The sequence below is a fragment of the Eleutherodactylus coqui genome, chromosome 6, assembly GCF_035609145.1.
Source record: "Eleutherodactylus coqui strain aEleCoq1 chromosome 6, aEleCoq1.hap1, whole genome shotgun sequence".
Lineage (NCBI taxonomy): Eukaryota > Metazoa > Chordata > Amphibia > Anura > Eleutherodactylidae > Eleutherodactylus > Eleutherodactylus coqui.
In genome coordinates, this window is record NC_089842.1 from 2,408,653 (window position 1) to 2,425,563 (window position 16,911).

The 16,911-nt window shown below is 52.0% G+C and overlaps 1 protein-coding gene across 1 annotated transcript; it reads right to left on the minus strand.

Moving 5' to 3' along the window:
- Window positions 1-7,187, minus strand: UPK2 (uroplakin 2). The gene is made up of 5 exons (XM_066606064.1): window positions 7,076-7,187; window positions 4,167-4,292; window positions 3,100-3,241; window positions 2,947-3,005; window positions 1-471 (listed from the first exon to the last, which is right to left on the minus strand). Exons 1-5 carry the CDS (start codon window positions 7,128-7,130, stop codon window positions 335-337), a joined length of 519 nt encoding a protein of 172 aa, XP_066462161.1. The 5' UTR covers window positions 7,131-7,187; the 3' UTR covers window positions 1-334.
- Window positions 7,188-16,911: the final 9,724 nt, after the last annotated feature.

The following is a 16,911-nucleotide window of genomic DNA, read 5'->3' on the forward strand; positions in this document are numbered from 1 at the left end:
TGGTTTTTAGTACTTTTATTAAAACAAGAACCTCGTAATACTCAACGTTACAAAACGGATACAAGCTGGCGTTGGGGTCGGAGCGGCTCGTCATCCCCTCGTTTACACAACGTTATACCATCATCACACAGAGAGGAGATTATATATTATATACACTCAGCAGGTTGGCCGCCGTCTGGTCAGGTTTCGTCCGTGGCCCCTCAGCGTGGCGCTTGGCGCAGGTCTTGTAGGACGCTTGTGTTCACATCCTCATATCACACAGTTCCAATATAGTAAGTCTTCATTAACGGACGGCATCCCGCTCTCCTCGTAATCTGCCCTCCACATTGTCCGCCTATTTTGCACCTCGGCCACCCAACGCCAGAACAACGATGAGTCCAACAAGCAGCAGGACCATTGCGATTGCCAATAGGACTGTAATCACCACCATTCCACCGCTACGTCTAAAGGTGACTGGAGGCGCCGCGGATACTGCAAGGAAGAGAAGAATCGTTCATCCATCTGTTGTGCGTCGTGTAATCTGCAGCCCTGACCCAGCGGGAGCGGACAGTGAACGCCCTATACTGGCAGGGCGGTCTACCTACCATGTGCCGCCTATACTACTGGTGATAGGGGGGCCTCTAGGCCCCCCCTGAGGCTCCAGTAACAACTACTACCTCAGCATCCCTTCCTGCTTCACCCATGGATGTGGCGTGGCTTTTGGGAGATAGCAGCCATGTTGTTCTAATGCTGGACCGTCCCTTTAAATCTCTACTATGTGACGCTGTGAACTGCAGCTATGATCCCATGGAGAGCTCCTCTAAGGGGTTTATTCCATCAGCAGCATCCTAGTGGGGCTCATTCACACGGGCGCATGCAGTTGTGGTCCGTTAAATACGCAGGGTTCTAACAGACTGAAGTGCGGATGTTGAGTTTTCATTGTATTTTTCACAAACTGCAGGAAGCTCCGTGGATTTCAGGCTTATTTATGCAATCGCATTTTCTTTAATGGCCAATTTCGGTCGTAATACGGACCAAAGTAGAGCGGCTGCCATTTGTTTTTCCACACGTAAATATTTGCTTGAAAAACGCAGTCCTGAATATCCGAATACGAACCAATGGGGTGTCAGCTCCCGGTATCATACATATGTAATATGGGGCATATAGACACCCGTGTGCAGAGGCCTTAACACAGCCATACATCTGCTGATTATATGGGTATATTACTGATACCAGGTGTTCTTTACCTCCCATCGGACTCACTTTAAAGGGGTCATCCAGATGTGGTTATCTTCAACCTGTAGTATCGATATAAGAGGTTCTACTCACCGCTGCCCCCTTCAGTCCTTGCTGGACTTCACTTCTGGATGGAGGGAGCTGGCGATGATGTCACTGACACCAGGGTCATGTGATCACTGCAGCCAATCACTGGCGAGTAGCTCCAGTGGTCACATGTGCTGATCTCCGAAGTAGAGCGGGGGAGGGGAGTAGAACGTATATGTTGGTTCTACATTCTGAGCTGGTTTTGGAGAATAAAGGTCCCCGGAGAACCCCTTTAATAAGTGGAGCTTCAGGATAAATATATAACATGCCGGTTCCTAGAGGAGTTCTAGATCTCCCTGTAGCTGTATCTACCTCAGTGCCACCTGTCCTCTCCTCCCTCCCCCGCTTTACCTGGGCATGCCCCCAATATTTGCACTGAAGTGTCCCTTAGTGTGATTAGTGCCATGCTAGGTCCCCTCCTTCATGTATGTCGTCTGCAGCTCAGTGGGACACACACGACATTGTAGGTTGGTACAGGACTCTAAACTTTTGGTTTATTTAAAGGGGTTCTCCAGCTGTAAGCTAATGATGGCCTATCCTCAGCATGGCTTATCTGTAGTAGATTGGCATGGGTCCATCATCAGGGTCGGCCACCGATCATCTGTTCCCTGGGCCAGTGGACTTATGCACTCAGCTCATTTCTACAGACAGCTCTGTTCCCACAGCAGTGGTCAGGTTTGGTATTTCAGGTAAAGTTCCCACTGAAGTGAAAAATAACTTGGTCTGCAATGACAACCCTGGCCACTAAAGAAAGAACGGCGCTCTCTGCTTCCTGCAGAAATCAGCTCAGTACATGATAGCCTTGACCTGGTGACAGCTGTTCGGTGGGAGTCCCAGGCAATGGACCCCCACTAACGTACTGTTGACGGCCTGTCCTGAAGTTGGACCATCATTAATTTACAACCGGACAATCCATTTAAGGGGGTTATCTGGGAGGGAAAACTTCCTTTTGAAGCGATCCTCTTATTTCCCAGAGGTGTATTACCTGCACTTCTCTGCTGTCCGGCTGATCCGCCGGTTCTCGCTTTTAACTGTTGAAGGTGGCCCCGCAAATTACTATCTAGCTAAAGTTTACTGTATACCGCTCCCAGACTGGCCAGTGCTGATCACATGGGCAGCTCTGGCCAATCAGAGAGCAGGTATAGTGCATTAGTAGTCTAACATTACCAATGATCTATGGGATTAAGTAGTCTGAAGATTGTGTCAGCCATCAGGACCTGGAACCAATGGATCGGACGTATGGCATAGAACAAAGAGTGCAGGTAACGCCTCCCCGCCTCCTCCGCTCCGGGACTGAGTTCTGTTCTGAAACTGGAGAGTCATTTAAAAGGGTTATCCAGCTATTAAAACCTTACGGGATCCTCTATCCTGAAGATAGGTCGGCCGTTTTTAAAGGCTGGATAACCCCTTTAAATTCCATTCAACCTAACTTGTACACTATGAACCCATCCGTACTCCGTCTGCTGCTGGGGTCACCGTGCTGCAACTAATGCCTACAAGTAGGGTAGAGTGCCTCCATAACAGGACATGCAGTGGCCCGTGGAGCCTCCATGCTCCATCCTGATGGGCCGTTTACCCCCTTCTATCTCCGATGTGAAGGGGATTGATTTCTTGTACTTTTCACAATCCGTTCTTTTTACTCACCAGTTTCAGTGGTGAATTGAGTTGATTTGAACGCTGTTCCGTCAATTTCATACCAGGCGCTGTAAAGAGAAAACCGCGCTCCATTCGTAAATGTATTTCTCTATTTAAATAACAATAAGCAGAGCAATGAACCTCGGGGGCGGGGCTACTCACGTGTACTTGGTGCTCGGGCTCAGGCCTGGGACTTGGTAGCCCACATTTATGGTATCCACATTGCCATCCTGAGAGTTACCGACTATAATAAGGTCTCGCTTCAGACGGCACTGTGGCACTGTGAACGGTGCTAGAAGCCGAGCTGCGGAGACAGATGAGGTGAGGGTTACAAATCTGTAGCTACAGTACTGAACGGCCGGCCGCTGCTTACCGGGAATGGAGAGGGGCGGGGGAGGGTGAGGAGAGAAATTGCCAGCCGCCCCGGCTCCCTTGCTGGCTGCTCCGTGAGCGAGTCAGCGATACTCGCTCCTGTGTAACAATCCAGGAGCGAGTATCTGCGGGGACAAGTGTCAGGCATCGTTTGCTGACATTCATCCAGTGTAACAGCAGCACAAGCTTCCCACCCGCCTTCATCTTGAACCGGAAGGTCGCCTAAAATCTAAAAGAACCATAACTGCACATGAGATGTACGGTCACAGGTAGACCTGCCTACACCATCGTATGCAGTGAACAGCAACAAGCAAGCAGAGATGTCTCTGCGTTAGCCAGAGTTAAAGGGGCAGTCTAGGCTTTTTTTATCTGAGGATCTATCCTCTGGCTAGGTTATCCGTAGTTGATGGATGGGGGTCCGCTGCTCGGGATCCCCATCCATCAGCTGAACGGTCGCCTGCTATCAGGTCAGTGCGGCCGGCCGGATGTCGTCATCAGTGGGAGCACCGGCTTCACTCCCATTGAAATCTGTAGGAGCGCCGCGCTGCTGTCCTGCTTCCTGCTGCGGACCGGACCGCCGCCTCGTTCTGTCCGGAATAAGCAGGAAGTACAACAGCAGCGCGGCGCTCCCACTGATTCCAACAGGCGTGAAGCCGGCGCTGCCCCTGCTTCCTCACACCATGGATGACAACGTCTGGCCCACTGCGCTGGACGATCAGCTGATGGATGGGGGTCCCAAGCAGTCAGCCCCCATCCATCCACTAATGATTGACGGACAGTTGAAGAAAGGTTCGCCTACCCCCTTACTAAAGCATTCCAACAAAATGTTTGGTTACAAGTTGGTGAAGGGTTCTTACTTTCATTGTTGGGGCCGTTTATGTGAAGCGTTGCATTCTTCCCGGAGTATTTACATGGCGGTACATCTAGGATCACAGAGGTGGCATACGGGTTGGTGACCAGACCGGCGCTGAGAGTCGTGTTATCTGTAACAAGAAAAGAGATGAAAGGTTACAGGGTGGGAGGTGTCCCCAACTCACCGGCCACTAAAGTGCAGACCGCTCCGCTACCTGCACCCACCGCTAGGTCTCTCCCAGCCATCCCCGTCTACTGTGTGCACCTACCTCTAGGTCTCTCCCAGCCATCCCCGTCTACTGTGCGCACCTACCTCTAGTTCTCTCCCAGTCGCATCCATAGGAGCCCCAGTTACAAAGCTTCCCTGTAGTGGCAGTAGTCACGAACAGAGCTGATCGGGGTCTGCTAGGACCCTGTAGCTCTGCTTTTGTAGGGGCCAACCGACGATCACATGATTGCCGGGTTGAATAGTAGAAGTAAGGGTGCCTTCACACTAGCGAGAAATTGTGCGAGATTTGTGCATTGCAAGACGTACAAATATGAAATATGGGTTCATTCACATTCGTGATGCTTTCCTGCATGGCGCCGCGATGCGAAGCAGGAAACACATCGCCGCGGGTTCTGTCTTTCTGCAAGATCAGTCATTGTTTTCAGCAGCAGCGTCAGCCCCATTGAAAGCAAAGTGAGAACTCTGCGCTCCTCTGCCGCAGGTGTGACAGTCATGGTGGGGATTCCCTTCATCCCCGCAGTGATGGGAGGCCGTTTTCACATGAACCCACAGGGCCGTGATTCCCAGCCTGACATCGCCCGTGTGAAGGAGCCCGAAGACTTCCTCATTGACCGCTATGTGGTGCAGCAACTATGTAGCCTGCAAGGGAGAAGGCGGTTAAAACCCTTCTCCCTTCTCCTCCGGTTCCTTGGCTCGGGCTAACAGCCGAGGACCCGACCCACTTCTGGTACATTGCAGTAGCATTACTCCGTCGGTATACGTTTCTACCATTAGCCAAGGTTAAAGCTAGAGATGAGCGAACGTACTCGTTAAGGGCGATTTCGCAATTGAGCATCGCTATTTTCGAGTACCTGACTACTCAAGCGAAAAGATTCAGGGGGCGCCGGGGGTGAGCGGGGGGGGGGGGGGGGGGGGAGTAGCAGTGGGGAACTGGGGGGAGTTCTCTCTCTCTCCGCCCAACTCCCCTCTGCAACCCCCCCCCCCCCCCCCCGCTCACCCCCGGCGCCCCCTGAATCTTTTCGCTTGAGTAGTCAGGTACTCGAAAATAGCGATGCTCAATTGCGAAATCGCCCTTAACGAGTACGTCCGCTCATCTCTAATTAAAGCCCATGACCAAGTGCCACAAATTTACTGTGCTTAGTCCTTAACGGGTTAATGGGGTCGTCCAGGGTTAGAAAAACATGGCTGCTTTCTTCCAAACACAGCGCCACCCTTGTCCATAGGTTGTATGAGGTATTTCAGCTCAGTTCCAAAGTCATGAATGGGAAATACCCAACACAACCCACAGACAAGGGTGGCGCTGTGTTGTTCTAACCCTGGACAACCCCTTTAAGGAAGCAGCCAGCAGGCTTTTCTGTGCTGTTACTGTAACTCCCATAGAAGTCAATGTGAGTTACAGACGCAGCGAGGGACTCTTGTACCTCAGGAGCTGCAAACATTGGGTATTTTGAGTAGAGTTTTCTCACACTTTTGGTTGATGACATTTTTCCATGTCCCAGTGGGCTCCGAGTCTGGCGGTCCGGGGCCCAAAAAATGGCCCCCAAAAGTAGGCTGCAAAAAAAGTGCCGGCTTCCCCCCCCCCCCCCCCACACGGGCGGCGTTAGCGCAAACGTCTATGGGACTTTCTGATGTTAAAACCACATCGCAGGTCGGGGCTTCGTGATTTTTGTGTGATGCGTTTTTAATAGAGATGATCGAGTAGTGCCTTAGTCAAGTATCTGCCCGCTCGTCAGATTCGAGGGCCGGCGCCGGTGACAGGTGAGTTGTGGCGGGGAGCGGGGGGAAGTGGGGGGGAGAGATCTCTCCTCTGTTCCTCCCCGCCCATCTTTAGAGATGAGCGGGGAGATACTCGGGTAAGGCACTACTCGCTCATCTCTAGTTTTTAACATTAGAAAGTCCCATTGACAATCGCGTTAAAAAAGCCGCCCGTGTGGTGGTGGGGGGGGAGGGGCGCCCGGACACGGTCCTTTTCGCGAAAAACCTGCCTTTTGGTTGCTTTTGTGCAGCATGCCGGTTTCTGTAGGTCAGTAGTAAAACATAGAAAGCTCCACAAGGTTTGGGGTATTGTTTCCAACATGGTGCGTTTTTCACAACCCCAACTCGGGTTTTTGCTTCTTTACTTCCAGGCATTAACCCCTCGATGGGAAACAAACACCAAATGGCAAAACAACCAAAAAAAAAAGAGAGCTGACGCCCGGACGGCCAGGACTTACAGATAAGCACCCCACAGATGCCCGTCGGAGGCGGCCTCACGGCTTTTACCCACCGCGGGTTTTTTTATGGAACTTTCTAATGTTAAAATCGCATTGAAAAAAATCGCTAGTTTGTGTTTTTGTGATTTTCGTTGTGATTTTAACATTAGAGAGAAAGACGCATTAAAAAAAAGCAGCGTTAAAAAACCACTAGAGGGTAGAAGCCCTAAATCTACACGCCCGTCCGCAGGCTGACTGCAGATTTTGATGCGTCCGGCGGCCTCTTCTGTCCCTCTACTCGTCACAGTCCTACAAATCCCCCTTCTGGAGTTCTTCCCCCGCGGACGGCTCCGGCACCTCAGACCCACAATAACTTGTAAAACCCCAAATTTTGCACTTCAACATCCATAAAAACAGTCAAAAGTCCAACATGAAAGTTAACTTAATGTCAGAGCGAAGAGATCCTGCAGGTAAGTAGCAGCTCTGGACTTACCTCCATATGTGGTGGCGATGAGCAGCAGCAGAGTAGTTAGTGTCAGCGGCTGCATGGCGGCTCCGGCGAGGATCTGCACCACTTCAGGGTTAGTACATAGAATGCAGAAGGCACAGATACCTGTCGTATAAGTGAGTTTCACCTGTGCTGGAGCAGCCAATCAGAGAGCAGCGGGGGAAAGAATGTGGACACGCCGGAAAATCACCATCCACACGCCCTGGGCCCCCCGTCCCCTCACCCTTATTGTCACGGGCCGCAGAGAACATCTTTAGCTCTGTCCACAGGAGACAATTGTTTGGGGTTTCATTTGCATTTCTGTGTTTTTTTCCTGTGTGATTTTCATCCAATGTTTTAGAACAAGACGGACCGAGTGATGTCATTAAAAAGATGGCTTCATGCAATAAAAGGAGCTCAAAGCTGCGCCAAACAAGTGCGATCTGCTTCGTTATTCGCGCCCGCACAATTCACCTGAAAACCACCCTAAATTATAAGCGCCATTTTTGTTTTTTCTCATTAATAATCACGAGTGAATAAAGACGTGAGAGAAAAACAGAAGAATAGTTCGCCCAATATACCCTAAAATGGGAAATAACGGGGGACAAGGCTTCAAATGTCCTTTACAGAACAGATGGAACACATGTCTGAAGATCTCAGAGCTCTACATGAAGAGCACGCCAAAGAAAACCGCGTGACTAAAGATCGCCACCGAAACCGCAGGCAGACGTCAAGAGACGCCAGAAATAAAGCCTGTCTGAAGGAAGCCATAGCAAGATGAAGCCGTGTGCCTGCAGTACCAGCTGAGGGGATGTGGAAGCGGGTGCAGCATGCCGCACCGTCATCACATGGCAAGAGAAGGACATGTTTTCATAGAACAGACAGGGTGACATGCGGTCCAATGTGGGTTCCAATAAGAGGAGGTCTAGAATAGGGTATAGTTTGGGGTTCAGTAAGAGGAGGTTTGGTATGGGGTCCAGTGAAAGGAGATCTACTATAGGGTCTTGTATGAGGTCCAGTAAGAGGGGGTCTAGTATGGTGTCCAGTAAGAGGGGGTCTGGTATGGGGTCCAGTAAGACGAGATCTGGTGTGGGGTCCAGTAAGAGGAGGTCTGGTATAGAGTTTAGTTCTGGGTCCAGTAAGAGGGGGTCTGGTAGGGGGTCCAGTAAGAGAGGGTCTGGTATGGGGTCCAGTAAGAGTAGGTATGGGGTCCAGTAAGATGAGGTCTGGCGTGGGGTCCAGTAAGAGGAGGTCTGTATAGAGTTTAGTTCTGGGTCCAGTAAGAGAGGGTCTGGTATGGGGTCCAGTAAGAGTAGGTATGGGGTCCAGTAAGATGAGGTCTGGTGTGGGGTCCAGTAAGATGAGGTCTGGTGTGGGGTCCAGTAAGAGGAGGTCTGGTATAGAGTCTAGTTTTGGGTCCAGTAAGAGAGGGTCTGGTATGGGGTCCAGTAAGGGTAGGTATGGGGTCCAGTAAGAGAGGGTCTAGTGTGGGGTCCAGTAATACGAGGTCTGGTGTGGGGTCCATTAAAAAGGGTCTGTTATGGGGTCCAGTAAGAGTAGGTATGGGGTCCAGTAAGAGAAGGTCTAGTGTGGGGTCCAGTAAGATGAGATCTGGTGTGGGGTCCAGTAAGAGAGAGTCTGGTATGGGGTTCAGTAAGAGAGGGTCTGGTGTGGGGTACAGTAAGAGTAGGTATGGGGTCCAGTAAGACGAGGTCTGGTGTGGGGTCCAGTAAGAGTAGGTATGGGGTCCAGTAAGATGAGGTCTGGTGTGGGGTCCAGTAAGAGGAGGTCTGGTATGGAGTCTAGTTTTGGGTCCAGTAAGAGGGGGTCTGGCATGGGGTCCAGTAAGAGTAGGTATGGGGTCCAGTATGTTGTGAGCTGCTTGCAATCTATAATGTGGCATCATAAAACATCTGTGCCAGTCCTCTCGGCTATATTCACATGTGGTGGCAGAGGATCTGCTGTGGGTTTTGGTGTGGATGTGCGAGAAGAAGCTCACGTTGCGAGCGAATTCTGACACAGATTTCAGCCCCCTATTTGAAGATATGAATTCTGCATAGAGAACCCGCATATAATATGACTGACGTGTGGATTTATACGGACTTGTCCAGTCCGACGGGGATTTGTTTACATGATGAATGGCCGCACTTCCTCGGACTGGCGTGCGTTCAGTCAGGTGTCGGTGACTTTCATGACCATAAATGGTTTAAATGATTTGCGCCATGACAAGACTGATGAAAAATGAGATTGTACAATCACAGCCTCTGTTCACACCTACCTTAGAGCTTCCGGCATAAGATGCTGTACATAATAGCGCACCTTACTTCATATTATAGTCAATGAAGTCGGTCAGGCGCCGCGTCCGTCACGGGACGGTTATAGCATTCAGTTTACCTGCTTCCACAAAGAAATAGAAAGCCAAACATATGAGTGAACAAAACCGTACGAAACCATAACTGTATTAGCGGAGCCGTACCTGTGTGACCGGAGCCGTACGGAGCCATAACTGTATGCCCGGAGCCGTACGGAGCCATAACTGTATGCCCGGAGCCGTACGGAACCATAACTGTATGAGCGGAGCCGTACCTGTGTGACTGGAGCCGTACGGAACCATAACTGTATGAGCGGAGCCGTGCCTGTGTGACCGGAGCCGTACGGAGCCATTACTGTATGACCAAAGCCATACCTGTGTGACCGGAGCCGTACGGAGCCATAACTGTATGAGCGGAGCCGTACCTGTGTGACCGGAGCCGTACGGAGCCATAACTGTATGACCGGAGCCGTACGGAGCCATAACTGTATGACCAAAGCCATACCTGTGTGACCGGAGCCGTACGGAGCCATAACTGTATGCCCGGAGCCGTACGGAACCATAACTGTATGAGCGGAGCCGTACCTGTGTGACCGGAGCCGTACGGAGCCAAAACTGTATGCCCAGAGCCGTACGGAACCATAACTGTATGAGCGGAGCCGTACCTGTGTGACCGGAGCCGTACGGAGCCATTACTGTATGACCAAAGCCATACCTGTGTGACCGGAGCCGTATGGAGCCATAACTGTATGAGCGGAGCCGTACCTGTGTGACCGGAGCCGTACGGAGCCATAACTGTATGAGCGGAGCCGTACCTGTGTGACCGGAGTCGTACGGAGCCATAACTGTATGACCGGAGCCGTACGGAGCCATAACTGTATGACCAAAGCCATACCTGTGTGACCGGAGCCGTACGGAGCCATAACTGTATGCCCGGAGCCGTACGGAACCATAACTGTATGAGCGGAGCCGTACCTGTGTGACCGGAGTCGTACGGAGCCATAACTGTATGCCCGGAGCCGTACGGAACCATAACTGTATGAGCGGAGCCGTACCTGTGTGACCGGAGCCGTACGGAGCCATTACTATATGACCAAAGCCATACCTGTGTGACCAGAGCCGTACGGAGCCATAACTGTATGAGCGGAGCCGTACCTGTGTGACCGGAGCCGTACGGAGCCATAACTGTATGACCGGAGCCGTACGGAGCCATAACTGTATGACCAAAGCCATACCTGTGTGACCGGAGCCGTACGGAGCCATAACTGTATGCCCGGAGCCGTACGGAACCATAACTGTATGAGCGGAGCCGTACCTGTGTGACCGGAGCCGTACGGAGCCAAAACTGTATGCCCGGAGCCGTACGGAACCATAACTGTATGAGCGGAGCCGTGCCTGTGTGACCGGAGCCGTACGGAGCCATTACTGTATGACCAAAGCCATACCTGTGTTACCGGAGCCGTACGGAGCCGTACGGAGCCATAACTGTATGAGCGGAGCCGTACCTGTGTGACCGGAGCCATACGGAGCCATAACTGTATGACCAAAGCCATACCTGTGTGACCGGAGCCATATGGAGCCATAACTGTATGACCGGAGCCGTACGTGTGTGACCGGAGCCATAACTGTATGACTGAAGCCATACCTGTGTGACCGGAGCCGTACGGAGCCATAACTGTATTAGCGGAGCCGTACCTGTGTGACCGGAGCCGTACAAAGCCATAACTGTATGACCAAAGCCATACCTGTGTGACTGGAGGCATATGGAGCCATAACTGTATGACCGGAGCCGTACCTGTGTGATCGGTGCCGTATGGAGCCATAACTGTGTGACCGGAACCGTACGGAGCCATAACTATGACCAAAGCCATACCTGTGTGACCGGAGCCGTACGTAGCCATAACTGTATGACCGGTGCCGTACATTTGTGACCGGAGCCGTATGGAGCCATACCTGTATGGCCAAAGCCGTACTGAGCCATAACTGTGTGACCGGAACCGTACGGAGCCATAACTATGACCAAAGCCATACCTGTGTGACCGGAGCCGTACGTAGCCATAACTGTATGACCGGTGCCGTACATTTGTGACCGGAGCCGTATGGAGCCATACCTGTATGGCCAAAGCCGTACTGAGCCATAACTGTATGACCAAAGCCATACCTGTGGAGCGGAGCCGTATGGAGCCATAACTGTATGAGCGGAGCCGTAAGGAGCCATAACTGTATGACTGAAGCCGTACGGAGCCATAACTGTATGAGCGGAGCCATACCTGTGTGACCGGAGCCGTACGGAGCCATAACTGTATGACCGGAGCCGTACGGAACCATAACTGTATGAGCGGAGCCGTACCTATATGACCGGAGCCGTACGGAGCCATTACTGTATGACCGAAGCCATACCTGTGTGACTGGAGCCGTGCGGAGCCATAACTGTATGACCGGAGCCATACCTGTGTGACCGGTGCCGTATGGAGCCATAACTGTGTGACCGGAGCCGTACGGAGCCATAACTATGACCAAAGCCATACCTGTGTGACCGGAGCCGTACGTAGCCATAACTGTATGACCGGTGCCGTACATTTGTGACCGGAGCCGTATGGAGCCATACCTGTATGGCCAAAGCCGTACTGAGCCATAACTGTATGACCAAAGCCATACCTGTGGAGCGGAGCCGTATGGAGCCATAACTGTATGAGCGGAGCCGTAAGGAGCCATAACTGTATGACTGAAGCCGTACGGAGCCATAACTGTATGAGCGGAGCCATACCTGTGTGACCGGAGCCATATGGAGCCATAACTGTGTGACCGGAGCCGTACAAAGCCATAACTGTATGACCAAAGCCATACCTGTGTGACCGGAGGCATATGGAGCCATAACTGTATGACTGGAGCTGTACCTGTGTGACCGGAGCTGTACGGAGCCAAAACTGTATGATCAAAGCCGTACTGAGCCATAACTTTATGACTAAAGCCGTACGGAGCCATAACTGTATAACCGGAGTCATACCTGTGTGACCGTAGCCATACGGATGCATAACTGTATGACCAAAGCCGTTCGGAGCCATAACTGTATGACCAAAGCCGTACTGAGCCATAACTGTATGACCGGAGCTGTACGGAGCCATAACCGTATGACCGGAGCCGTACCTGTGTGACCGGAGCCGTATGGAGCCATAACTGTATGACTGGAGCTGTATGGAGCCATATCTGTATGACTGGAGTCGTATGGAGCCATAACTGTATGACCGGAGCCGTACGGAGACATAATTGTATGACCGAAGCCATACCTGTGTGACTGGAGCCATACGGATCCATAACTATATAACCAAAGCCGTACTGAGCCATACCTGTGTGACCGAAGCCGTACAGAGCCATAACTTTATGACCAAAGCCATACCTGTGTGACCGGAGCCGTACGGAGCCATAATTGTATGACCGGAGCCGTACGGAGCCATAACTGTATGACCGGAGCTGTACAGAGCCATAACTGTATGATTAAAGCCGTACAGAGCCATAATTGTACGACTGGAGACGTACCTGTGTGACCGGAGCTGTACGCAGCCATAACTGTATGACCGGAGCCGTACGGAACCATAATTGTATGACCGAAGCCATACCTGTGTGACCGGAGCCGTACGGAGCCATAACTGTATGCCCGGAGCCGTACGGAACCATACCTGTATGACCAAAGCCGTACGGAGCCATAATTGTATGACCGGAGCCGTACGGATCCATAACTATATGACCAAAGCCGTACTGAGCCATACCTGTATGACCAAAGCCGTACTGAGCCATACCTGTATGACCAAAGCCGCACGGAGCCATCATTGTATGACTGGAGACGTACCTGTGTGACCAGACCCGTACGGAGCCATAACTGTATGCCACGATTTTCTTACTACGTTAATTCTCACGTGGTCACATCGTGGCTGTCTGCATGGGATTGCGCGCACACATGCGAGCCTATGGCAGCGAGCAAGGGCGGAAATTCCACGTGGAATCTCGCTGCAGAATTTCCGTCCTTGGGCATTGGGCGTCACACTAGGCGATGGGATTGGTTGCTATTGGCAACAAAAATTACAGGGGAAGTCGGGGAGTTTTTGATTTTTCATTCCGCCAGTATTCGCCGCCCGGAGCTGAAGAACAAACATGCAAAATATCACTCAAATCGGAGCAGAACTGCGGGTTTGTAGGCGACACAAACAGACAGATGTTACGTTTTTATATATCTGATTTGGCGGCCGACAGGAATTCGCGCCGAAAGGTGATTTCTGACTGATTTAATACAGATTTTTTTCCTGCAACGTGTGGAGCAGATTTAGATGATTCCCCCACTGTGAATGGCGCAGATCTTGTGTCTGGATGGAAAATCTGCGTTTGCATCTCCGTAAATGGGACTTGTTATATATAGCGCCAACCTATATCGCAGCGCTATACAAATAACGCTATTTATTACCCCCCAGCTGGCTGGGACCTTGGAAGGATGGAAGGCCGAGTCATCCTTGGGCCGCTGCCTGAACCATGCGGGGACTGAACCTTCAGGTCGTGAGCGAGAGCTTAGGACTGCATACGGCTGCCTTAACCCTCCGCTCCGCGCGCGGCCCCGAGGTTAAAAAGCAGACGCCAAACGGAATATCAAGCTGAATCCGAGGAGCCGTGAGCGTCCGTCAGCCGCCGCAGGTCACATGTTCTCTACTCCCTGGGATACAGCAGGGCATGCAGCCACATATATCTGCATCATTCTTTTGTGCGTTCGCCATCAGTCCGTGTGAATAGCCGTACAGACCGTAACGTGTCGGCGTGCCGCCTGTAGGATGTGCGGAGGGACGGTGAATACCGCCTGAGGGCTACGTCTTCTTAAAGGGTCTTTGTCTCTATCACTTTCCACGGATCTGCTTTCTTGGGCCGGTTTCACAGGGACGATAAAGATTTTCTTACGATGCGAGAGCGCGGGAAAACACGGAACTATAAAGCCTGCGCGTTTCCATCACATTTGCGCTGTTTTTACTCATGCGTTTTGCTCTTTTTTATCGTCCATTTTTCCCCGTGTCGCCTTCGTTTCATCGCAACGCATGAATTTCCAATTTGCATGTGATGCGTTTTTAACATTAGAAAGTCCTATTTTCTCCCTTGCGAGCAAAAGCAGCGCCGCCGCTCAGACATCCCATCAGCTAAATTGCGATATCACCATGATTTTCTTGTGGTGATATCGCGATCGGCCGTGTGGATCGACCCTCGGGGTTATTTTATGTTCATCCTCCAGTTTCTTTCGAGAGGCCTCCCGCCCGCCCGCTCCCCACTGACAGCAACGTTAGGATAAAACATGGCGGCTTCCCGTCAGATGTCCATTATCTGGAGGGGAAGGAGGAGTGCAGCAAACTGCGCAATTGTTCCCATGAGATGAGAAAGCTGACGGAACGGACGCGAACCGGAAAACGGAGAGCCGTAAAACCCCCATTGGAATAAACAGAAACGGTTATTTGTGTTTTTCCGTCCCTCCAACGAAACAGAATCACGGAAACCTTGAAGGTGGACGAGGAGGAGCCGCAGCCGGATGAATTGGCGCACGCGTTCGCAGGGGGTCCCTCTGATCACATTTGTGCCCCTGCAGTGGGTATCCTGCGGACAGGGTAACTTTATAATTTGGCACAACCCCTTAAAGATGGCTTTGGTTAACAAGAAGCCATCATACCCAGTATTTTGGGGAGGGGGATCCGAGCGTGCGGCCGCCGTCCACCATATTCCATCATGTGTAACAGAATGCAGAGAGATGCTCATTACTACACGTTAGAAGTTCTATAAATGCCATTTTTCTCAATTGTCAGCCGCCTGATTCCCGTGCGGTGGGCGGGGGGGGGGGGGGGGTGATTGGGGGGCGCAGGGTTGGTTGGGGGGCACTGACCCTTCATGGGCTCTTTGGGTCTTTATCACCATCCACATGAAGTGGATGCTGCACCAGTTCTCGCTGTCCTCGGGGGGTGAAGCCGCACAATGCTGACAGCCGCGTCCCGCCCGCTTCTCAGGCCCCATTCATTTGCACATACATTGTGTGCGGTTTCACATTTGCAGTATCTACAAGACTGTCAATGCTGCCAGGAATGTCACCGCGCCGGCCGGGCAGCTACATTCTCCAGCCGCTGCGTGATGGGGGAGAGCTGGCTGAATACCGGACATACCGCCGCCGCGAACACGAGATTCGCAGGGCGGCGATGGAACTTGTGTTCTCTAACAACTTATCCAGTGGTGGATACAACCGCAGCCGAGCGGATGCTTACACCCGGCGACCCTCATGGGGACAAGCGGGCGAGGGCAGACTTCGCTCGCTCGCTCTCCTGCAGCCTGTTTACACAGACAGAGGGCTCAGTCACACGTGCGCCGATCTGCCCGCGTTCCTGCACGATAAGACGGCCGCACTGCAGCTGCGGAAGACTCTCTGCACCGGCCGGAAGCAAGAACACATGGCCGGCAATGGAGGCGGTGATGCAGAGAGTCGCCCGCACGCGGTGTAGACGTTATTGTGCAGGAACACGGGCGGATCGGCGCCAGGGTGACTGAGCCCAGATACATCGTCGGCGCATTAAAAACAAGAAATCGCTCGTCTATAAGAGATGAGAGCGGCGGAGCGATCGGAATTTAAACTGAACGATTAGCGCGCCGGCGATGATCTCTATGCTGCAGGAAACGAACGACAAGCGAAAAGCAAACAATCATCCGTCATTCAGGGGCGTGCGCTGAGACACTCGCCGCGGCGGAGCATACTAGCGCAGGAACCGGTTTTCTATTCCATCTCCATACTTCTGCGCGGGAATGTGGGAAAAAAAACAACGGCGGGAAGATTGCGAATGCTTTATCTTTCTCGGACACAGTATTAACGCAGGAATCGCGGTAGTGGAGACGAAGCCACTGAAATCAACAGTTTTGTTTTGTCCCATTATCCGGCCGTGGTTTTTACGGACGCACAACAGGACAAATCGGCGCCATCTGCTTCAGCCCGCAATCGTTGGCCGCGTTTACAATTATTGTTCATTTTCACTCATTTGAACAATTTTCTTCAATCGTTTCGTGTAAAAGGGCCTTCAGGCTCCTGAAGACGAGCGAAGGCGCAAACACATGATGGGAATCCCCCCGCTCTGATTTAAACGGGCACCAAATTAGGTGCTAGAGTTCGCGGATGTGCGCAGTGTTTGGCGCATACATATTTGCGCACCCACATACAAATCACTGGGATCTGCAGCCTCCCGATACACGTCCGCCTCTGACACCGCGGTCGGCCGCAGACGTGTAAGAGCCGCTTCAGCTCCCAATGGTTGCAGTAGTAGTGAAATCCTCAATAGCACTTCCTGTCCGGATCCGATGAGGACATCTTCACAGCAGGTTGGGTGATCTGCTGATCGCCAGAGATCCCAAGAGGCGGGACCATCGAGAGGATCATCAGTAGCTTCTGCCTGGACCACTCCCTCAGGCCGCGCTCACATACGCGTTCACAAAACGCCGCGTTCGAAATCGCGGCACTTTACCAAGATTCTGAGTG

Bases quoted from the DNA above. Each gene is read 5' to 3' on its own strand.
- UPK2 (XM_066606064.1), bottom strand. From the start codon at position 7,130: ATGCAGCCGCTGACACTAACTACTCTGCTGCTGCTCATCGCCACCACA. The intron at 3,242-4,166 runs GTAAGAACCCTT...CTGTCTCCGCAG, and splicing joins AAACGGCCCCAACAATGAAA to CTCGGCTTCTAGCACCGTTC. The intron at 472-2,946 runs GTGAGTAAAAAG...TCTTCCTTGCAG, and splicing joins TCAATTCACCACTGAAACTG to TATCCGCGGCGCCTCCAGTC.